The sequence below is a fragment of the Durio zibethinus genome, chromosome 12, assembly GCF_047325235.1.
Source record: "Durio zibethinus cultivar Kanyao isolate XHJ-2024 chromosome 12, ASM4732523v1, whole genome shotgun sequence".
NCBI lineage: Eukaryota > Viridiplantae > Streptophyta > Magnoliopsida > Malvales > Malvaceae > Durio > Durio zibethinus.
This window is the reverse complement of record NC_143173.1, coordinates 21,201,412-21,226,926: the sequence shown is the minus strand read 5'-3', so window position 1 is coordinate 21,226,926 and position 25,515 is coordinate 21,201,412. Positions and strand designations below refer to the sequence as shown.

At 31.0% G+C, this 25,515-nt stretch overlaps 1 protein-coding gene and 1 pseudogene across 2 annotated transcripts; both read left to right on the top strand.

The window, feature by feature from the left end:
* Positions 1–5,158: 5,158 nt before the first annotated feature.
* LOC111296419 (SUN domain-containing protein 2-like) lies at positions 5,159–17,071 on the top strand. Of its 2 annotated transcripts, XM_022890708.2 has the most exons (3): positions 5,159–6,349; positions 16,375–16,435; positions 16,547–17,071. In XM_022890708.2, the coding sequence occupies exons 1-3, from the start codon at positions 5,246–5,248 to the stop codon at positions 16,678–16,680; spliced, it is 1,299 nt and encodes a 432-aa protein (XP_022746443.2). In that variant the 5' UTR covers positions 5,159–5,245; the 3' UTR covers positions 16,681–17,071. The 2 variants fall into 2 exon arrangements, with proteins under 2 accessions (XP_022746443.2, XP_022746442.2); XM_022890707.2 differs by having other exon boundaries at positions 5,164–6,349; positions 16,375–17,071.
* Positions 17,072–21,774: 4,703 nt separating this feature from the next.
* LOC149515880 (peptidyl-prolyl cis-trans isomerase CYP22-like) lies at positions 21,775–22,442 on the top strand (annotated as a pseudogene).
* The last annotated feature ends 3,073 nt before the right edge of the window (positions 22,443–25,515 follow it).

Sequence of the window (25,515 nt, the reverse complement as noted above, 5' to 3'; positions counted from 1 at the left end):
TAAATTTATCTATGGTTCCATCCACCTTCATTTTCTTTTTGAAAATTCATTTACAGCTTATTGAATTGGAACCTAGTGGAAGGTTAACCAAAATCCAAGTGTTATTTCCTATTATTGAGTCCATTTTGTCATTTATTGCTTATTTCCAAATAGTAGAATCTTGAGACTTTATTGTCTCTTCATATGAAATACGATCAGACTTTGCATTAAAACAATAAGAAATTTAATTATTTATGCTTTTTCACTAGTCCTTTCCACAACAAACATAAAAAATTTAGTCCAAAATCTTTTGCCTTTTTAGGTCTTTTACTTGTCCTTATTTCTTGATAGTGTTTGTCACTAATTTCAATTTGTTTTAATGGATTTCAAATTTTGATTCCATTACGATGAACCTATATGCTTACTATTTTGTACATATCCTATAAATATGTATTATATTCCTTATTCGCCCAACCTTTTTTGTTTGGGTTCTAAAATTTTAACTACAACTCTACATCCCTAAACTTTTAAATAATAACAATTTATTTATTTATTTTATTGCTTATATGTGGTTATTTTTGTTTCTTTGTTAAAAATTCTACTTAGTATATGACAAATTGTTAATAAAGCTTCACCCTTAAACTCTTGTCCAAGATCAGAATATGATAACATTGTATTTACTATTTTTGTTAAGACCTTGTTCTTTCTTTCAGGTACACGATTTTGTTGTGGTATGTAAGAAGTTATAATTTGGTGGATTATACCAATGATTCAAAATAACTTGTACTATATTATTCTCTACCCCTATCCAACCTCAAGCATTTAATAAAGGATTCACACTATAGTTAAATTTCATATTTATAAATTTTAAACATATCAAGCATTTCATTTTTAGGATGTAACAAATAAACATAACAATATCTAGAACAATCTTCTATGAATGTCATAAAATATTTATTTCCAGATAATGTAGCAGTGCTATGCATAGCACAAACATTATTGTTAAGTAATTTAAGTAACTTTGTATTTATTTTAACCTTAGAAAAAAAATTTATGGTAATCTTTGTCAACATACATGCACTGCATTTATTAATGCTTAACTAAATTTAGGAATTAACAAAAGTTTACTCATATCATGCAGATTTCTATAATTTAAATGACTTAATCTATAATGTCATAAATATGAAGATTTAATCATTGAATTAGAAACAATAGTTATATTTGTATTAATAATATTGAGTTTGAATATTTCCTCATATATATACCCCTTTCCAACAAAATTTTTTCTTTAGACAGAATAAATTTATTTGCTTTAAATACAAGTTTGAAACCAAACTTATTCAATGGACTTTCAAACACTAAATTTTCCTTAACTTTTAGTATAAAATAAACATAATTCATAGTTAGAATTTTTTCAAAAATAAATTCAAGTTCAATAATCCTTTTACCTTTGATTGTTGCTGTAGAAGAATTTGTCATGTAAAGGATATTGACATATTCACTTGGTTTAAACGCTGTGAATATGTTTTTGTCCTTGTACGCATGTATTGTTGCCCTCGAATCAATCCATCAAGATTCATCATTTTCAAGCATGTTGGTTTCAGAAATCAACGTCACAAAATTTTTATAAGCATCATTATTTTAAGAATCATATTTCTTCTATAGCAACTGACCTTATTTCTTGAAACGTCCCAACTTAACATAATGGTCAAACGAGCCTTTTCTATCATTTCTGGATCTTTTTGAATTTAGACCCATTAGTAATTTGTTTAAACTTGAACTTCTTTTTTATAGGCTTAATGATATGTCTTTCTTACATAACATCAACTTTGACATCACCAGAACTAGAATTCTGTTCTTACTTTTTGTTTTCTTTTTCAATTCAAAGATGATTAGCTAAAGCCTTAAAAGTGATTTCATTTTTTTTAATGTTTAATACTTCTTTTAAAGTTCTTATATGATGGAGGAAGTTTGTCTATTACAGAAGATATAATAATTGTTTCATTCATGCTCATATTATACTGTTTAAATTGTTTAAGCGTTATTTCAATTTCATGTAATTTTTCAATTATAGAACGCCTATCAACCATACATTCATTATTAAAATAACTAATGAGAAATTTCTTACTTGTTGCATCCTTGGTCATATATATGGTCTTCAATTTATCCCATAACTCTTTTACAATAGTTTTGTTTTGATATGTATCAAATATGCTATCAGACAACCATTTAGAAAATGTCTTTTACACATGTAGTCTACATTATCCTATTTTTACCTCTCTCTTTTTGTAACAATAGATTCTGTATCATTTTTTTTTTTTGCCTAGGAGTAGCTAGAACATATAAAACATTCAAGGTTGAAAGTAAAAAATGTATTTTCTTTTGCCATTTTTGAATATTGCCACCATTGAGTCAATCCAATTTGACAAAACTAGAAGCCAATTCTTTAAGCGTTGCTTCAATAACCATTGTTGAATTGGATGAAACCTTAAAATTATTAGAACCAAAATCTAAAAATCTAGAATTATGCTTCTGGTAAATCTAAAATTTTGAAGAAAAACTCTAAGGCATATAACGGTGTCACTTTCTTTAAGGTTTTATTCACCTCCATCGTATTATTTACTAGTAGGAGTGTAAAAAGGTTGCAGGCAATAAACCTCAAGGATATAGTGAACCCTAATGACTGACTACATTTTACACTGACAAAATCAGTCAATTAAACATTCACCAGTGTATTACAAGATCACCGAACTTCTATAAAGAATTTTTATGGCAAGACTTTATAAAAGAAATCTAAAAATTATTTGAAAATGATGGAGGGTTCTGCAAATTGTTTTTGTTTTTTTTTTTTTTCATAAAATTAGAATAGCTTATATAATTAATTAAATGTCTTTTCATTCTACAAACATAACCGTCTATTTTGAATAGATAGAAATTATTTATTTTTAAATAATTAAAATTGTCTATTTGAATAAACTTATCTGTCTGTTTTGTATAGGCTTAACTGTTTATTTTTATTTGTCTATTTTAAATAGACTTAATTAATCAAACACTTAATTAACTTTTGTTTAATTAAAAATTAAACTTTAAATAAAATTATATTTTAATTATATTATGTGCCACATGTTTAAGTGTCAAGTACCTTTAATTAAATATTAATATTAATTATTTAATTAATGCAAAACCGACCAAGCTTCACAATCCAAGCCCATAGTTAATCTTTACACTTTAGTCACTTAAGTCTAACTTCATTAGACTTTTACTCCTCTTAGTTTAAATGACTATCTTATCTTTTCCTTATCTAATATGGGATTACTTCTTATATTTTTTTTGAAAATCTATAATAAAAAGTAGTTTTTGCATTTAAAGGCTACTTTTGGTCCAAACACAATGTTAAACAACAAAAAGCTTTTGGTTAAACTAACCCTTAATAAATCATAATTTAGAATCTTGAGCCCACATTTAGAGGTGGTGAGTGGCTAAGTGCATTTCATCTATAATTCTCTTTAGGGTTAATGTTATGAATGGTCCGTAAATTATAGTAAAATGTTAAATATGACACCTAAATTGTAAAATGTTTAATGTTACAAATGGTCAATAAACTTCAATTATAAATTTGTTAACTAATGTGGTATTTTGAGGGTTGTTTATGAGTAATGTGTCATCGTTTGAATTTAGCCATATTAAGAGTGAGTATTACATTAGTTAACAAATTTATAATTTAGGTATCATATTACAGATTTTTAAAGTTTAAATACTATATTAAACATTTCACTCTAGTTCAATGGCCATTTATATCATCGGTTGTTCACTTTATTACAATCTTGCAATTAGCTAATCATAATTAAAGGTTAGAAAAAAAATTGAGGAAAACAAAAACTAATTCGAAATCATAGTGTTCGATTTGATTTGAATCGATTTTTTCTTATTTAATTTAGATTAACTTCATATATTAAAAATATATATTAAATTTGAATCGAATTTTAGATCGAGAAATAAGAAATCAAAAAAAGAACTAAATAGAAATAAATATATTTTATTAGCTTATATATTTTTTAAATTTTATAAAATAAAAATAATTTTTTATATCTAAATTTATTTGAATATATTAAAATTTATATTAAAATAATATATAAAAACAAAAAATAAATTTCTAAAACTAATGAACTAAACCAAATCAATAAAATTCAATTAAATTTAGATTCGAATTGGATTTTAAAAATTCATAATACTATTTATTATCTGAAAAATTAAACTGAATCCAATTCAATCCTAATCATTATCATTTCTGATCACAAAAAAAAATTTGATAGAAAACCAACCACTTAAAAAATGTAGGTTCTATATAATTTTTTTATGTACCTTATATAATATTAAATTATAATTAATTAATTACACTACATTAATTATAAGTGATATTCTTTCGTGAATCTTGACATAATTTTTTGTATAATTAAATAATTATAAAATTATAATAAAAGATTATGTCAAATGCATTAAGAAATATTTATTTAAAACACTTCTATCTCATAATACACTATGGATGATTTTTTTTTTTTTAATTTAGTGACAAAGAATTCTTGAATTTCGTAGACAAGTTTATAAATGAAAACTTTATGCTCCACTGACGAGTTTCTAAGTTAATCCACGAGTGCACCTAATTTTAGTGGACAATTCAAATCATTCATTATCTTTCTTTTCGAACTATACAGAATTAAAAAATATATAGTTTTATTTTTTATTTAAATTTAATAATTTATATCATATAAAATATTAATAATTTATATATTTATATTATATTTTGTATGACAATTATGTGTTATAATACATATTAATATGGAAAATATAAAAAATATTTTTAATTTTTAATAAATTCATGTATGATTTTTTATAAAATTTTAAATTACATTATTTTCGTGTCATCTTTTTTATATTTTATATTATCTTTTATTTTTGAGTGAGTGTCATGAATAAAAACATTTTAAAAGAACATATTAAAAAACATTTATAGTTTTTTTTTTGAAAAAATACTGATAAATTTATTCGAAAGAAATTTGTAATTTTTCATGAAAACATAAATGAAAAAAAAAAAACACTCAGATTTGGTACCAGTAACAACTTTTGACAATGGGCCCAAACCCAAACGCCACAATTTCAAAATCACTTGAAAAGCCACAGCGTTCAAATTTCCCGATCAATCTAAGTTATTAGCATTTTATAATTCATTTATTATTATTTTCCATCGATTCTTTGATTCGAAAAAACAATGTCGGCATCTGCCGTCTCGATCACCGCCAACCCCGCGATGGCGTCTCGTCGCCGGCCGGTCCTAATCGGCGAAAAGAAAACGAACGTCGAAGCATTGGTAGCCGAACAGAACCCTAATGGAGTTAACGTTGGAGAAGATAAAGCCACCGGTACTGCTGTTACTGCCGGTCACAGCAGAGATCTGAGCCACCACTCCGTCCGGGGCGAAGCGTCGAAGGACTTGATGCAAGCGAGAAAAGCCACTGTGGGTCAAAACTCGAACGTCCCGCAGCGGCGAACGCGGAAAGGAGTGGTCAACAAGACGGAGAAACCCCGGTTATTGACTGTGGTTAGTATTTTTATTAAGAATTTAGTGCTTTTGCTTGTTTTGGCTGGTTTAGTTCAGATTATTAGGAAATTGGCTTTGAAATCAGGGGAGGTTAGTGGGGTTGGTACACAGACTGGATTAACGGAATTTGAGGGTAGGGTTGCTGAGGTTGAGAGTTTTTTGAAGACAACGGCTAAAATGATTCAGGTTCAGGTAGATGTTGTTGATAGGAAAATCGACAATGAAATTGGTGGGTTAAGGAGGGAATTGAATGGGAGAATTGAGGATCAAACTGGAGTATTGAAGAATTCATTGAAAAAATTGGAAGAAAAGAGTGAGGGATTGGATAAGTCCTTGAGTGAATTGAAGAGCGTGGATTTGTTGACAAAGGAAGAGTTTGAGAAGATGTATGAACAAATGATAAAAGAAATGGGTGAGAATGATAAAACTGAAAATGCAGTGAGTTTGAGTGATCTAGGAGCCTATGCGAGAGAGATTGTTAAGAATGAGATTGAGAAGCATGCCTCGGATGGGCTTGCGAGGGCTGATTATGCACTGTTTTCTGGTGGGGGAAAGGTTGTTAGGCATTCCGAGCCCTTTCTTGCTGGAAAGGGAAGCAACTGGTTTTTGAGAAGTAGTCAAAATGGGGTTCATCGTGATGCAGACAAGATGTTGAAGCCAAGTTTTGGAGAACCAGGACAGTGCTTTCCATTGAAAGGAAGCAATGGGTTTGTTCAGATCAAGTTGAGCATGGCTATAATCCCAGAGGCTATTACTTTGGAACATGTTGCCAAGGTAATATTTCATTATGCTTACATGGGTGTAGAGTTTTTTACTTTCTTTATAATTCAACTTATGTATATGTCTTAATTTTTGATTTGTTTTGTGATGAAAAGTCCAATTATAATTCAATTTCTTTGGATATTGAGCCTGAAGCTCTAACATAATATCTATGGGCTGTGAAAATTCGAAATTGAGCTCCTGTAGCCAATCCTTTTAGCTAAAATAATTTACAAGTGATATGAGCTATAGCTCTAAGTCTGCTTCAACCCTTGATCTTGCAATGGCAATCTGCTTCTCACTCTTTCAAGACACTATATTTCCGCTAACTAACAGCTAATAACATTTAGTAGACTTCTTATAATTAGGAGATCTAGCTCAATTTGTTTGTGACTAGCCTCAATTTGATGATGGCAATTATTCTTATAAAGTTGGATTATGGATCTTATAGAATTAAGAAAAAAAATACACTAACATTATACTTGGATCTCATTTTGAATCTGGTTTTACCCAGTAGTCTGTTATAACACCCTCCTTACCCTGCATCCTACCTTCCAAAATAAATAGGTAAATCTTTATGTATTATTTTTTCCCTATTATATATAAATATGTAAGTAATTAGGTTTTGTAGTGTTTCCTTGGTTCAATAGTGGTTTCAGGCAAAGAGAAATTGGTTAATAATACAAATGTTGAGGCTTGATTGAAGGGTATGTGTCAGATGAGGATATATTTATCCATTTATATTTACTTTCAGCATAAGCACACTTTTGGAAGTTGTGGGTGAAGATGCTTATGTTTCTAGCATTGCTAGATTTGCTTTGGGTAAAGAAAGCAAGAGCTAATTGTATTTTTAGAAAAAAATGGATTGCTAGGATGGGGCATTTGATGGTTTGTTTTTCTTCTGTTTCTCATATTTAGCTTTCTCATACGTTTGCCTCTAAGATATTGGGGATATGTTTCTTTGAGGGTAGAGCTTAGAATATTATTTAAGTGGCTGAACTAAAAAAAGTTTCTTTTTTGGCCTTCTTTTTAATTTACAACATCTTGAAGTTTACATTTTAATTCTTGTTAATCTGTCTGTCTTCTTGTTTTGCCTATCTTGACTAAACAAGCATCTTACAAGGGAATCAGTATACATTTTAAAGCAATTTGGAGTAAGAAAAAAGCCTGCATTTTAATCAAATCGTCTTTGAATCTTTGATCTAACTGCATCTTGTGGTGAGGCATAATGAGTTATGGATTGCCAGATTTGGAATTTAACTTTGTCACTTGATTAATGAATGGAAGAATCATTCATTGTTGAACTTTCCATCTTGCATTCATGATGCCAAAATTAAGATGGACTATATATATATATATATGCCTTGGTTTATTGCAGCCTGGCCCTTTTCTGTTGTAAGATAATAGCATCTAGGCATGTTGTTGAAAATGTTGAAACATCGAGCCAAAAAAGCGAATATGACAACTAATAAATTTATCAAAACAATAACCAAATTTGTAGCAAGAAATAGTATGCAAAAATAAAAGAAACAAGAACATTAGGATTAGTGTGGTTTGGGTTTAAGCCCATGTCCACGGGCTGAGGCAATTAGAAATTTCCACTATAGTGGAAGCAAGATGAAGAGTACAACAGTTTTGGTACACAAAACTCACTTGATTGCACGACAACCCACAACCTAAGAGCAAGAGCTTTTATAATTCTTTAAACTCCCTAAACTCTCTCCTCTCCGTTTATTGTGAGAAACAAAAAAGAAGACCAAATTGACTTTGTACACCCTTTTTTGACTTCTATGCTCACCATTTCTTGCAACCCAAAATTGCCATTAATGGATCTAGAAATAAGGGCAAACGATGGCTAAGGCAAGAATGGAAACTAAGGGCAATGAAAGGAAAAAGAGAAAATGGTGGGTGGCAACACTCGAGCTGGCTTAACCTTCATACAAATCCACAACAAATCTCCACTTTGGCTTGAAAATATCACTTCATTTGGGACCATGTTATGCATGATATTCTGATTGGTATTGCTCCTTGCTACTGAGGAGATCTCGTGGACATGTTGATGAAAGCTATCCTTGCTTATGGGTTCAAGCATTGCTTGGACTTTGCTTGGACTTGTGATGCGGTGCATAAGTATAAATAATAAAATAAAAAACCAAAACTGTAAAAGAAAACCAGAACAAGAGGCTAAAATTGATGTAAAATCAAAGCAGGAACAATATAACTACGGTTTAGGGCTATAGAACCTTTGATAGGAAATACTCCAATATGATATGGCTGTCTAATGTGTTTAAAACACTATTTGTGTTAATTTCAAAGAAAAAAAGTACTATTTATACTAGTGTTACAACAGCTTTTAATCCTAGTCTGTGGATTTACATAAACCCCATCTAATCCTAGCCACTCAAACTCATTAAGAGATCACATGCTAGTCATATGACCACTTAATAAAATAAAAACATAATTACCTACTAATAACTATAGTAAAAGACTAAGAAAACATATCAAGATGAACAATTAGATAAATTGTAGAATGCTTCTATGTCAATCTCTTCGCGTAAGCAACCATTCATAGAACCCATCTGAGGCCTTGTGAGTTGTTTTTTCTCTCCTGTACTAAACTCTTGGTAAGCAACTTCTCGACTTATTTTTGCTACTCAGCTCGCTCCAATGAAGGCATGCTATAACCTGGCATATTTGGTAATGAATCCCTGGGAAACAAATCAATAGAATGTTGGTCCCTTTCCAATGGTGGTAAAACAAAAGGCAGTTCCTTATTAACTAGCTGCTTAAACTCTTTTAACAACTGCTGACCTTCAAGAGGATCCTTCAAGTCATCTTGTTCAAACTTGGTAAGTAAAGCATAAACAGCTCCATTTTCTTTACTCTGAACTTCAAATTTCTCCCTTGATAAAACCCAGTTACCTTGCTGCCCAAAGAAGAACCACCAGCTTTTCTTTTAATTTTCTCCTTTCGAGGGTGCAAAATATACTTTCTCATATCTCTACAAAATGAAAAAAATTATGCTTAGTGAGATGTTCCACATCATGATCAAATAGCCAAGGTATACCCAACAGAATATGAACTGCATCCATGGGTAAAACATCATGCAAAGCTTCACAATCTGGATTATTACTCGAAGGAAATTTGACCAAACACTGAGATGTTATTGGCATCTCATTCCTTATCTTAGGCGCCTTCAAGTTTGTATGGACAAGGGTGCTTCTCCGTAGACAGATTCAACATCTTCACTGCCTTCTTTGAATAATGTTCTTCATGCTCCCACTATCTACAATCACATGAGTTCTAAAAATTCAATTTTGCATCCAATCTTCCCCTTCTTCTACAACTGCCCTTGTTGTCATCACTTTTTGAACCACCAGTGATCTCAAGCTAAGGTGGAGATTGTTGTGGATGGTTTGAAAATTAAGCTAGCTTAAGTGCTACCTCACCATTTTCTCTTTTTCTTAAATTGCTCTTGGTTTCCATTTTTTCCCTTTCAATTGTTTGCCCTTATTTCTACTTGCATGAATGGCATTTTTTTGGGTTGCAAGAAATGGTGAGTATAAAATAAAAAAGGTGAACAAACTCAATTTGGTATTCATTTTTACTTCGTGCAAGAAAGTGAAAAAAATGGAATTTAGAAAATTGTAAAAGCTTCTGCTCTTAGGTTGTGGGGTGTAGTTGGAACCTAAACTTGTTTGTACACCTCGTCTTGCTTTGACTATAGTGAAAATATCTTGTTAACTCTGCTTGTGGATGTAGGTTTAAAGCCGAATCATGTAAATCCTGGTATTCTTGCTGCTTCCCATTTTTACATATTATTTCTTGGCGTTCATTTGGCTATTGCTCTGGTGAATTTGTTTGTAGTATTAGCTCGCTTGGCTCAGTGTTAAAGAAATTCTGCAAAAGAAAAACCAGACCTTAGGATTTCACTATGCACAGTTCGTAGTAAACAGGGAAAAATTTTTTTCTGCCGAATTGTAATTGTTAATAGTATAATCTGTTATCATTACTTTAGGTCGCTTTCTGATCTTTGATTTTGAGTGAGATGTTGTGAAGTAAGCCTGAGGCAGACTGGCATACCAGCAGTTTGTTCACTATAAATTCATTAATGTTTTGTAGTTGACTGAATTTTTTTTTTTTGGCCAGTATTGTTGAGTGATTCACTGATGGAAAGTTGTGAAATTTCATTTTCTTTTCAATTTTAAATTTGCTAGTAGTTTTGTGGCTTACTACAATTTCACCATTATACTTGTTAAGTGATTATCCCTTGTGAACTTTTCAGTTGTTATTTTGTTTTTTGTTTTCCAATTGTATGTTTCTAATCTTTTCTTTAAATTAGAAAGGAAAACTGTTTATATGTTTTCTATTTTGGAAATTTAAAAAAAAAAATTGTAAACCTATCTTGTAATTTGGCCAACAGAATGAACCATTTTTTGTTTTGTTTTATTACTTTAATGGTTCTTGAATTTACAAATTTGGTGGGTTCCCAAAGAATCTCTCCCTCCTCTCTGTAGAATTATGTGTATTTTTAGTAAGTAGATTTGCATCTTGACTAAAGGAAATCTAGCCTTCAGTTAAATATCAACTAATGCAATTTTTCTACTTGGGAGTGCAACTCTGCAGCTGGAGTAACATGCATTCTTTTCCAGCCAACCTAATTTTTGCTATACAGGTCTTAATTATATGCTTCGTAAAATGCTTGTTGTCATTTGTCGAGGGACTGGCCTTTATATTAATTTTTAGCTATCAAAACTCTCACTAATTTGTAAAATATGAGACTAAAAAAACCTGATTTTATTTTGTAAAGGTCTCAGTAGTGTACACCCTACAGTGCTTGTCATCAAGAATCAGCCTTAATGCTATTTATCTGTGGAAAAACTAAGAAATAAAACTGTGTAAAAAACTAAGAATAAAATTGAATGTATGTTGAAAAACTGCTCATTAAGAATATACGAGAACCTTAGGTTTATATACAACTAATTAGGGGTTAAACTAGGAAACTAAATCTTCCAAAAAATTGATCCTATAATTGAGAGATTGTCTATCATAATTTTTTGTCCTTAATTCTAGGGATACAAATACTTAATTCTAGAGATACAAATAAATGTACAGATTACAAGATTACAACCAGCTGTAAATAAGTGTTTTCTCACACTCTCCATCAAGCTGGTGAATAGGTGTTTTCCATTTTCAGCTTGGAAATAATTTCTTGAAATGTTGCACTGCTAAGACCTTTAGTCAACATATCTGCAAGTTGACCCTTAGTTGATACATAAGGTGTACAAATCAACGAACTGTCTGGTTTGTCCTTTATGAAATGTCGGTCTACTTCAATGTGTTTTGTTCTGTCATGTTGCATAGGATTGTGTGCAATGCTTATTGCAGACTTGTTATCACAGTAGAGTTTTATTAGTCCATCCCACTTGATCTTCAAGTTTTCTAGGATAATCTTTAACCATAGTAGTTCACAAATTTCTTGAGCCATTACTCTGAACTTTGCTTCAGCATTTGATCTTGCCACCACATTTTGTTTTTTACTCTTCCAAGTCACAAGATTACCACCTAAGAAAGTGCAATAGCCTGAGGTAGATCTTCTATCAGTTATTGAACTTGCATAATCAGCATCTGTATATGCTTCTAGAACTAGCCGCGAATTTATTTTGAATAAGATACCTCTCCCAGGATTAGTGCAATATACGGTAGACAGCCTGTAGGTGCACTTCTTTAGGACTATGCATAAATTGACTTACCACACTCACAGCATATGCTATATCAGGTCTAGTATATGAGAGATAAATAAGTCTTCCAACTAATCTTTGGTACATCTCTCTATCTACAACAACATCTTCATTAACTTCTCCAATTTTATGATTAGGATCTATAGGGGTGTTTGCAGGTTTACATGCGAGCTTCCCAGTTTCTTTCAGAAGATCCATCATATATTTCTGTTGTGAGATGAAAATACCATGTTGTGAGTGAGCTACTTCAATTCCTATGAAGTATTTCAATCTCCCTAGCTCTTTTATCTCAAATTCTCTAGCCAAACACTGTTTTAGAGATTCTCTCTCTTTTTCATCATCTCTAGTTACAATTATATCATCAACATACAACTGTGACTCTTCCTGAATCAGAGTGCTTGATAAATAATGTGTGATCTCCTTGACTCTGTTTATATCCCATTGCTAGCATCACTTTGGCAAATCTCTTGAACCAACCCTTAGGAAACTGTTTAAGGCCATATAAAGCTTTTTTCAGTTTGCATACTTTGTTTGCTTTTAGATGGCCTCCAAATCCCGGTGGAACCTTCATATATATTTCTTCTTCCAAATCACCATGTAGAAAAGCATTCTTTACATCAAATTGTTGAAGTTGCCAATTGTAATTTACAGCCAATGATAACAAAATCCTAACTATATTCATCTTGGCAACTGGAGCAAAGGTTTCCTGATAATCCACTCCATAGGTTTAGGTGTAGCCTTTAGCCACTAACCTGGTTTTATACCTTTCAACAGTACCATTTGTCTTGTATTTTACAGTGAAAACCCATTTACACCCCACTGAATTTTTTCCTTTAGGCAACTCTATCCGTTCCCATGTCTTATTTTTCTCAAAGGCCTCCATTTCTATTTTCATGGCTTGCCTCCATTTCTTACTGGATAATGCCTCGGATAATGTAATTGGAACAGAAATAGTGTTTAGGCTCACAAGAAAATTTTGTGGGATGGTGAAAATTTTTTAAATGACACAAACTTAGAGATTGGGTATAGTAGATGCTTAGTACATTCTCTGGTTTTTTTTCTAATGGCAATAGGCAGATAATAATCACTAGTTATAGTTTTAGGAGATTCATGCTCATTTTGAGAAACAGAGTAAAAAATTGTAGTTACCTCATTTTCAGCGTTAGGATCAGGTTCTTAGATTGGTACTGGTTCAGGATCTGGAACTTTTCTTCTTGAGTACACTTGTAATTCCTTCATAGAATCAAGAACAATATTATCCTTTGTCACATCTTCTGTATTTGGAATGGGTTCAGACTCAAATTCAATGTTTGACTTGGGCTCAGCAGAAATAGGTTTCGACTCAGAAGAATTAATGGGTGAAAATGTTGAATAAGAGGACAAATCAAGCAAAAAAAAGTATTTATCCTTATCTTCCATGAATGAAGTCTCCCCCTGATGATAAGGTTGAGTAAAAAATGGTTTACTTTATTCAAAAGTGACATCTGCAGATACATAGAATTTTTTGATAGGAGGATGATAGCATTTATACCCTTTCTGAGTTGTGACTACCCCACAAAGATACACTTAATCGCTCTTGGATCAAATCTTCCCTTATTATGATTGTGCACATGAACAAATGACGTACAACCAAATATTCTAGATGTAAGGTTGTTTGTGATATTAAGGTTGGGATAGAATTGTGATAATAGTTTCATAGGAGTTTTAAATCCCAAAACCCTTAAAGGTAACCTATTTATAATGTGTGTGGTAGTGAGAACAGCTTCCTCCCAATAAGATTTGAGTACATTTGCTTGAAAAAGGAAAGATCGGGTTGTGGCTAGTAAATGGCTGTTTTTCCTCTCTACCACTCCATTCTGTTGTAGAGTATTAATACAAGATGACTTATGGATAATCCCCTCTTTTTGGAAATAGGTGGATAGACTCTGGTTGAAATAGTCTCCTGCATAATCAGATCTAAATCTCTTGATTCTCACTCCAAATTGATTTTGGATCATGTTTTGGAAGCTTAAAAACACACTATTCACATCTGATTTGGATTTAAGTAAAAAAACCCAAGAGACCCTGGTACAATCATCATTGAATGAAACAAACCATCTTGCACCAGAAATATTAGGAATTGTAGAGGGACCCCGAATGTCATTATGAATCAAGTAAAAGGGAGTAGAATTTCTTTTGTTACTAATTGGAAAAGACACACGTATGTGCTTTTCAAGTTCATAAACATCACAATGAAAGTCTTCGACACTTAATCCTTTGAACAAAGAAGGAAACATGTTTCTCAAAGTTCCAAAAGAAATGTCCAAGACGAAAATGATAAAGCCAGATTTTGTCTTTATTGGAAGATTTTTCAGAAAAAAAATGACAAAGGTAAACTATTCTTGATATTACTTGTATTATTTGATGTCTTAAGATAGTATAGTCCATCCTTTTCCTTAGCAAGTCCAATCCTCTTTCCCAAACTCCGGTCCTAAAATTCACAATAAGAGGGATAAAAAGTCACTTTGCAATTCATATCTCTGGTAAGTTTTTGTATAGATATCAAATTAGTAGACAATCTAGGAACATGAAGAACATTTTTGAGAACAAACGATGGATTAACTTGAACATCTCCTAATCTTGCCACTGTAGTAAGTAAACCATTTGCAACAACAATTTTCTTATTACTAGGACACAGGGTATATGTACTAAACTTCTGTGAGGAATGTGTCATATGGTCTATGGCTCCTGAGTCAATGACACAATAACTCGTAATAGGCTTAACCAAGACATTTAATCCATGAGAACCAGAAGCTTTGCCTGAACTAGAGACTTTACCCAATGAACATACCACAGTAGGCTTTTCAAGGGTTTTCAATAGGTTTCTCAGCTTTTCAATCCCTTCTCTGTCGAACTCTCCTTGTTTCCAAGACATATGTAGTACTTCGGTGATTTTCCCAGTTGACATTTCCTCAAATTGGGTGGTAGTGATATCTTTCTTTGAACTGAAACAAGTCTTAGGATATAACCAGAAATGACTCTTAACAATGAAGGCTAAAAAAGGGAAAAATAGAATGGCTATGAAGGCCTTAATAGGGTTCAACAATGAAGATCTAAACAGGGTTCGGCAATGAAGGCCTAAAATAGAAGTCAGCAATGTGAAAAATAGAAAATTTTGCTTCCCAAGAAGAGCCTAAAGCTTTGATACCATGTGGAAAAACTAAGAAATAAAACTGTGTAAAAAACTAAGAATAAAATTGAATGTATATTGAAAAACTGCTCATTAAGAATTAGACAAGAACCTTAAGTTTATATATAACTAACTATGGGTTAAACTGGAAACTAAATCTTCCAAAAAATTGATCCTATAATTGAGGGATTGTCTATTATAATTTTTTGTCCTTAATTCTAAGGATACAAATACTTAATTCTAGAGATACAAATAAATATACAGATTACAAGATTACAATCAGCTCTAAATAAGTGTTTTCCCACACTATCAAAACCCATGCCAGTCCCTCAAGGGTTTTTATGAGCCTGTGCACCAGCTCCCTTTTTGTGGCTCAAGGTTCATAATAGGGAGCTGTGTGCTCCTTATTTTTGTGGATGAGATGCCTATCTGCAGTACTGTTTCTTTTCTCGTTGCAGTAAATCAAGATCCTTAAACTGGAGACCAATGTTTTCTCTGTATAAATGCTTGTAATGTATATTTGGGTCCTCATTTGGGTATATAATGCCTTAAAGGCACCTATCAGCCATGTATTGTTTGCAGTTAAAACAGCGTTAGATGCAAAGCACTTCTTGAAAGAAAGGGTTTTAAATGATATCATGTGCATGGAAATAATTATGGGGTAGACCTAGAGGAATGACTATATGAATCTCTTATCTCTGCACATCTATGATCTAAATAAACTAATTCTTTTTCTGATTGCTTCAACTCATATGCACTTTACTATACCTCTATCTTGCCTCATTCTGGTGGAGCACCTGAGGAGAAAATTATGCCATTGATTTTTTTTTTTTTTTTTTCTGAATTCTACAAACATCTAGCATCTAAGTTTCTTGATCTAATAAAAACATATATTTTTCATTTGCAATGCTGCAACCTTCTTATGATTGAAATTAAAGTTTTGACAGTTTAAAGTTTGCATTTATCGTCATTTATGAGCTGTGCTTGGCTTTGCTATTTGCTACATTTTTCATTTAAATTATGGCCAGCAAAAATAAATCAAGGGCTGATTTGAGAGAGTGCTCTTTCTGTTTCTGTTCTCTATAACTTTATCGCAATTGCTAAATGTGTTGTTCTTGTACTGTGAACAGAGTGTGGCATATGATAGATCCAGTGCACCCAAGGACTGCCGTGTCTCTGGCTGGCTGCAAGGTCGTGATCTCAATTTACCGATTGATGCTAATAAGATGTTTCTTTTGGCAGAATTCACGTATGACCTTGAGAAGAGTAATTCTCAGACCTTTGATGTATTGGATGCAGCAGGTGTTGGCATTGTTGACACAGTCAGGCTGGATTTCTCTTCCAACCATGGAAGCCCTTCATATACTTGCATATATCGATTGAGGGTGCATGGTCATGAGCTCGATTCTGTTTCAATGGTAAAAATGCAGCCTTAATGCAAATCATACTTTTGCAATCTGCATTCCTCTTGTAATTTTTGTTCGTCTATTTATATTAACTGAATGGTACTTAGGTCTTTCCACTTACTAGATACAGATTCCTTATCCTGTCAAGGTTTTCTTCTGTGTAGCAAATGAGTGTGAATCTACCTTTGTGTTTCCAGTTAGGCTGTACTTGAATTAAGAACAATGATCTATATGAACCAGAAATAGATGAGCTTTAGTCTCCTGGGAGGAGAAGTTCGATAGACCGAGACAATAGTTTCAGCTATTCATTTCCTAGGCAATAGTTGGATTGTCCGAAATGGTACAAATGTATTAAAGAACAAACTGTAAGTTTTTACGATTTTTTTTAGGTTACGATTGGGGTTCAAATTCGAGATTTTCATTCTTAGAGCCAACTTCAATGCTTTAGTAGCTTTTACAGTTACGAATGGTCGAATTACTGGATATTTTAGCAGCCGTGTTTTGTTTTATTGTATTCAAAGATGAAAGTAATGATTGCTGAAGAAAGTGTTACTGATCTGTAATGTACAAAAAAAAGGGGAGGGAAAAATGCCTCTGCTTTGCTGGATAGGGAACAAAGGTTTCTTCAAAGTTTTAGAGTCATGCATGCTAAGGGATACTATAATACTATATATGAATGAAAATGAATTGTTTGATGACTAAATTTTAACTTCTAAGCGTGGTTTCGGCGGTAGGGGACGGTCATCCGAGCTCAATGGTATGTGCAAGTAGTCAATGATACTCGGCTCAGTAAGATGGAAGAGGTTATAAAATTTTAAAGCTCTAGGTTTAAATTTCACTAAATGTAAGTTTGATTCAATTTTATATTGAATTTATTTAATTATATTTTAATTTGTTAAATAATTTATTTGTTTGATTATTCAGTAATTTTTATAACATTTGATAATTTTTCTAATTATAATTATAATTTGTGCCTATAATTTCAAAAAAAACAAAAATAATGTGCATATATTCCATCATTTATAAAAGAATTTCAATCCTCTTTGACCGAAGAGAACATATATATGTGTGTGTGTGTAACCTGCAAATAAGAGGAAGGGTTGTAATTATTAAAATTTGAATTTTAAATTGATTAAATATATATTTTTAAAATTATTATATGAATCAATTAAATTTTAAGTTTTTAAAAAAATAGCTTTGATACTAATAAATTGTAAACTTCAAAATCAATCGAACTGACAAAAAAAAATAGGTAATGAAACTATTTGGGTAAGTCTATAATGCTATAAACATTTGAATTAAAGATTTATTGTTTATATAAAACTTTTTTTTTATTAAGTTTTAAGAAAATTATCGCATTTGAACATTTAATTTAATGATAGGTAGATATATTTCTTGCTTTACAGGTAGCTTTCAAATTTCTCGTTCCCTCGAATTAAAAACAGAATTTGTAGTAAAAGCTATGTGAATGGACTCCTTACTAGAAATAATATGAACTTTGCATGAATATTAAAAGATGAGATAGATACGAATAAACTTATAAAATAATATAAAATAATTTATATTTTAAAAGAATTAATTAAAATTGTTACTGTAAGTAGATGAGATAAATTGTAAAATTCGTATTATTTTGAATAAAATAGATTAAAAATGTCGTAGCATTTATGATAAAGTTATGATAATTTTAAATGTAATGAAATGTTAAAATTAATGTAAAAAGATTTTATTATAACATAATAATTAATTTGACAATATAAATTTTAAATTAATAATTTTTGCTATAAATATATAAGGATAATTGCTACCAAAAAATAACATTCACCACATTGCTAAATGCATTGTTCACCATAAATACTGATAGTCATGTTGAAAAATGATATTATTTGATTTTAACACAATAAACTTGAAAAAAGACAAATGATTGTTATAAGGATATCAATGTAATTTTACCCATTTATATGGATATTGAAGTTGCAATTTTAATGGAGTAAGATATCAACCATAAATGACATTTAATTAACACAAGAGTTAAAAGGGGTGAATAGAACTTATGATGTGTATACTCTTTTTTATCATATTCTCAATTTCATTGATTTTATTTGATTTTTACATAAATTAAAATAAATTTTGATACTGTAAGTAAATATGTCATGTAAGTAATTTTATTTTTGTATTAATATATGCGGTGATGCTTTTAAATCATTCTTTATAAGTAATGGTTCGAGTTATTCTCTAAGTTGTGTATTTCATAATTTTTATCAATAAAATAAATAATTAGTTATTATTTTAGTATTTATTATATTTTGGTGCAAAAGGATCAATTCTCTTCAAGATTGATCTTTTTTCTCACATGAATCCTTTAGTAGCTAGAAGATTTTATGACAGATAATAGAGTATTAGCGACGAAATTTTCCACCACAAGAACTTTTATCAAAAAAATAAAAATTATGTTAGATAATAATTTTAGTGACAGAATTTAATAAATTTTCAACGAAAACTTCTGAAGTATTTTATTTTATTTTTTCAATGGAATACTTGTAACGACTTCAATTTTTGAATGAAAATATTTCATCAAAAATTCAATTAATAACGTGTTTTAACAAAAGAATTTAACGATTGAAGCCAAACTTTAATAAAAAAAAAATTGGGATGGACAGAAAATAACTCTAATAAGTGCAATGTAAAAGGTTTAGAGCTATCCCAAACCTCGTATGTGAAACTTGAGTACATTTATGATCATAAAATTCAATGAAAAATAAAAGATCACGAGAAATTAAAGAAGTTGTATCAAGTAATTGATTACGTTGAATGCCCAACCCCTCAGCCTTTGCAAAAGATTGCATACCTACATCCACGCAATTTTCACATGGATCTTTGGTTATACTTGAAAATGGAAATGAAACATAAATTGATAGAATAAAAAAATGAAAACTTTTAGGTGTACCACCCGGTTTTGTCTTCTTATGCTGCAAACCAGTATATAAGTATGTGTCGATATATGCAACTGACCATCAAGCACGAAGTTGTCTTCTTTTGCTGCAAACCAGTATATAAGTATGTGTCGATATATGCAATTGACCATCAAGCACGAAGTAAAACCAAACCCAAAAGCTAAGGTTTTAGAAATTTGTAGGTTAAACCAAAAATGACTAGCTCACCAATTCCAGTGTACACACTGTGTCAGCTTTAGAATTATGCTGGTAAAAATCAATATGTAATGCTGGATAGCCAAAACTATTGGCATGGCTATGGAGATCCCCCAAAATCGATCCAAGATCAACAAGCCGGTGACTTTAAGCACAATACCGATTCTGAAGGTTCCATCGGTGGTGTTGCATATCTTCTCAAAGGCAATAAGCTTAAGTGGATTATTGCTTGGAGCAATGCTGAAAATGAGCCTAACAAGGTATTGATCTTAATTCCCATAGTATATTAATTTCATAATTTCAATTGGTATCTTAAAATTGACTCAATTTTTATTTTATTTCGAATTCATTCATATGTTGTGGTAATACACCATTAGAATTTGGACTTAATTACTTTGCATTTTTCAACAAAAAATAAAACCAAACCACGTCATTTAGATATTTGAAATAATTAAATAATTAATTATTTATGAATTGCGGGTCTATACTGAGATCATTGAAGGCAGCCAACCTATTGAATGGTTTCAAATCAAAGCCAGTCTTGGCAAATCTGGGAACCAAAGCAGCGACGATAATAAATTCGGAAACTTGTCTGAGGCTGTCTTCGATCAAACCGGTCCTACGCCAACATTGCTGGCAACACTCAGGCCAGCTGCTTAAGCAAGCTTTCCTTGCTGCTCGATGCTTATGTCTGAGGAAACTGTGGTGGTGAGGCTGTAAAAATAAAATATAGTAGTAGCTATTGGACTACTACTACTACTTATAATACTAAATAAATTAATTTGACAGCCAGCCAGCCAGCATTACTAGCTCTAGCTACTATCTAACGAATGTATGGTTAGTTTGTCTTTGTTATTTGCAATATTTCAAAGGCTTTTGAATTAATTATGTCATGTCTCTATATGGTCATGACTATTTATAATATTTCAGTCTTTTTTTATGAATAAAAAATTCAAAGCTTTTAATTATTCCTACTTATTTAACATTCAAGCTTCTCGATGGATCGTAATTGAATTATAGAAATTATTTTGAGCCACTTAAATTCTTATATTAATGATATTTTTATGAAATTAATGACATTACAATACCAAGTAAGAACTTAAAGGTTATGAGAACTTTTTGTATAATTATTTTGGAAACTTTTATATTAGAAAATCTGAAAAAAAAAATATGGTGAGACTTGGTAGGGAAGAAGTAGATTTTTTTTTTCTTGGATGCAATACAAATAAAATTTTAAAAAAAATGATGTCATTTTGTATTATCATAGCAAAAGAAATGCAAATATATATATTACATCCAACTAAATCTTTAAATATTATATTTGTTTATTTAGCCCTTATTTAAATGAAAATGATTAAAATTCATTATTTTTATCATGTCAGCGTCTATTGTGTCAAAATTTATATAGCACACATGACAAAAAAAAAAAAAAATGGTTCTATAAATTTTGATGTGGCATGTCGTTAATAAACCTATGGTACATGTCAAGTAAATGTCAACTTATTAAGGATTTTCACATATTTTTTTCTTGCAGACATTGATTTAGAAAATAAAGATTACGTCCCAATTAATTTGTCACAATTAATTTTTTTATCAAAAATTTTTATTTTAACTGTTATTATTTTAAATATTTTAATTAATTAAATTTTATAAATCATATATCTAGAAACTATTTCATTCAAATTTTAAAAACATATTTTTTATATTTTATCAATAATAAATATAAAATAATAGAAGATCAAAGTTTAAAGTATTAAAAAAATAATATGTGACAATTTAATTGAAAAATGGGTGATTGATTTTTTCGGTTTTCATACAAAATAAAAAAGTTTAATTAAAAGAAATGAAACTTTAAGGGGTCAATTGAATAAATAAAAACATAAAGGCTTTTTTGAAAATTTTGAAAACTGTAGGGACATGATAATATTTTGGCCAAAATTACCCATTAAACGAAGCAAAATTCCGACGACGCTGGAGTGAGAAAAGCTTGCAAACCAAAACCTAGTAGAACCCAAGTTCTTACAGTGAGTGAGAGCAAAAAGGAGAGACGCGTGCGGCGGCGATGGCTTCTGGAGGAGGAGGCGGCGGTGGAGGAGTGGAGTGGCACGTTAGACCACCAAATCCCAAAAACCCAATCGTATTTTTCGATATAACCATAGGTTCCATCCCAGCCGGTCGTATCAAAATGGAACTCTTCCCTGATATTGCCCCTAAAACCGCCGAAACTTTCAGGTCCTGCCACTTCCTTTCTTGTTTGTATGATTATTTTTCACTTTTTGTGATTTCTAATTTAATTTTGATTTTTTCCCATCATACAGGCAGCTATGCACCGGCGAATACAAGTTTTTTAATCTTCAAAAAATTAGTTATCTGCATCTTAGACCATTCTTTTGATTTGTTAAGCATAAGCATGTAGTATTTGGGGTATGTTCTCTAACCTTTATTGCCGAATATATCCAGATTTTCCCACTTTCTTTAGAGTTAAATATTATTCTTAGAAAGGACAAAGAATTGTTTTGTCCATGATCATTTTAGAGGGTGCTTGGAGATAGTCTTCTTGTCGTTCGGAAGATAGAGACTGTGGCTGCTGGACCCAACAACAGGCCAAAACTACCATGCATCATAGCTGAGTGTGGGGAAATGTAAAAAATGATATCATTAACACATATGCTGAAGAGTAAACCCTAAATGTTGCTGTAACCATTTTAGAGTTAATTTCCTCTAGATCTGCTGACATTTATACAGGTTTTCCCCTTTGGTTCAAATTGCTTGATTATCAAGATGTTGACATTGGAATATTGACAATATTTGCAGTATAATGTTAAATGATTGATGGAAATGAGATCATTGAATAGGAAATATACAGATGGTTGAAGTACTAAATTGGACCACTGAATTACTGAAGCACTTTTATAATAAAAGTGCTGGAGAGCTCCATTGAACTATATGGTTCTTCTGGCTAGCCTAGGAGATTCATTTAGCTGTTGTTTTTAACAAATAAGAATAAAATAAAAGAACACATAACAGTTCAAGATTGAGGAAATTTTTATCTGGATGTAGGTGTTAGATTGCTGGAGAAGTTGGTGAGATTAGTCTGTTTGGGTCCTGAAATATTTCCATACCCCTTCCTCTAATCTGGGAATTTTTACATGCTCCAAGACGTTAAATTGTAGTTGAAGTTCAAGTATATTTTTATTAAGCGATAAGAGATTTTTGAGTTTTGTCTAGTGTATTCTTTTTATGGATCAGCTCAAGTAAATATATCTATGTTAGGCTTAATGAAATAATTTCGTCACTTATTGACTAGTAATCCATTGAGGCATAAATTTTGGGTAATTGACCACTCCTTAAAGGCGCGAAGAAATCTTACCAAATGAGTAAGATTGTCAAGTGTTTGGGGAATGTGGCCTGATAATTGAAACATAGGACAAGTTTTCCAATGTATTGAGTCAAACACAGGATTTCACTGACTTAACTAAAAACATAGGACAAGTGTTCCCCCAATAATTTATTGAATAAAAAAGATTAAAACCAAAAGTCAAGAACTCAAAAATATAGTACAACATGAAATCATGGATGTGGCTTTGGAGGTAAAAGCTGATCCAATCATGAAATGGTACAGCACCCCAAGAAGCAAGATTAGTGCTGTAGAATCATCTAGGCGGACTGTTATTGTGCAATGGATTCTTAAGTAACTCAGTTTCCCAGCACAAAGATTCTGAGAAATCTGATTAATGATCTTTTCTTGGTCATCCATAGCCAAGTAATCTAAAAAGTACTTGTGGTTGTTAGTTTTATGTTTCGGCCATCTGCAGACTTAAAGTTCTATCCTTTGGTTTCCTGGTAAAAATGTAAGAAAAATTTTAGACAAAGTAATACAACATAAGTTAGCAATTGAAGAAGGATGAATTTTCAATTTTTCAACTGGTTCTATAAAGTTTATTCAAAAGTTATAATGTAATTTAAAACATAATATGATGATACGATATAAAAATGATATAAAAAAATTACATTAAAATGAGCCAAGTTAAATTTTAGTAAAAGTCATATCCAGATTTAAAAAACAAAAAAAATATATATATTTATTTGACACGAATTTTAATATATAATTTTTATATTAAACACAATACAAATATTAGAATTGTTAATATTTTACATACACGAATACATATAATTGTTTATGCACATTTCTCATCAACAAACACTTCAATACGAAAACTTGGAACAGCCGCTTTGGTTCTTGGCACAGGTGTCTACGGAATCTGAGAGGAAAGAATTTTGTGAGGTTCAATCTTATTTGCAGAATAATCTGAACAAACAATGCGTCACCCAATAGCAAGAAATTATGTTTTGGAGTTGCGGGGAACCTTGTATGATATCCACTTTGCAGGCATTGCATTATTTTCGTTGTTTCTTTCAGCTCCCTGGTTAAAAAGAAGTTTAGATAGACCAGAGCTCAAACTTAAAAGTAAAAATGGTTTTTTTGCTTACTGATTTGACTTCAACATTTACTGCCAATGTCAAAAGTCTTGCTGGCCTGCCTTTCTGCAATGACAGGAATTTTACTTGTTATGTTGTGGAAAAATGATTTTAGATGGCAAACTGGCTGAGAAGAGCAATGAAACTTGCCATTTTCTCCTCTGGCCAGGACAGTTCCAAAACTTCGAATTGGTAACTTATCTTCCTTCAACTCCTCCTGCAGTATGGCAAAAAAAAAAAAGATGATAAATAGAATAAAAAAATCTCTGTAAAAATATCCGAGATTTAAATCAGTTAGATTCATGCAGAGTCAAACATAAAGAACACATTAAATACCATACCTCAGTAGCATTAGGTCCTCTATTGTACGTGCAAGAAATTTCTTGTAAGCATCCCTCGATTTCTCTATTGGTTGAGCATTACTGAAATTGCAGGAAGCTTAATTAGATAAACACATGCATATAAATTGACAACAAGTATAAATGGATTTGTAGAACAAACATATGGGTCTCTTGTAAAGAACAAATTTGGGAAGTGTGAATGGATAGTGTCTATTGGCTTTGTAAAGACAAATTAATCAAATTGACAGAACAACACATTTAACTTAATTAGTTCGTACAGTCATACTTAAAAGACGATATCTAATAGATTTGAGGTTCAAATCTTAACACATGTAACTCTTCCCTCTCATGCTTCGATTCATTTGTATATATATAAAAAAAAAAAGCAAGAACTTTTTCTGCCATTCCTTAACAAAAAGACTTGTCAACAAAGAATGTAAACCTTGCGCAAAAAAACATGATTTACATAAAATGAAATGACTGTAGTATCAGTTGAATCAAATCATAGTTCTTTCATCAAATTATATTTATTAAATATTTTTTGTGAGATAAAATTATAATATTTTCATATTAAAATAAATAATATCTCATAAATTGAATATAATTTTACACAATCAAATATGCTGAATGTGTCTTCTCAATACCATTTGCATCAAGAAAAATATAAATGATCTAAGCATCAATACCATGCTCAGCCTGCAATATAATTTCCATTTACACCAACTTTACAAACACTGATTCAATATTTTGGAATCAGAAAAAGAGATGAATTATTGAGGTTTGCATAATTGTATGCTTTCTATGTGTTCATTTAACATGTTAAGTAGTTTTTTTATAATTAAATTGATATGCAATTAAATTTGATAATTTTAAACATTATAGATAATATGACAAAAAAA

Bases quoted from the DNA above. Each gene is read 5' to 3' on its own strand.
- LOC111296419 (XM_022890707.2), top strand. From the start codon at position 5,246: ATGTCGGCATCTGCCGTCTCGATCACCGCCAACCCCGCGATGGCGTCT. The intron at 6,350-16,374 runs GTAATATTTCAT...TACTGTGAACAG, and splicing joins CTTTGGAACATGTTGCCAAG to AGTGTGGCATATGATAGATC.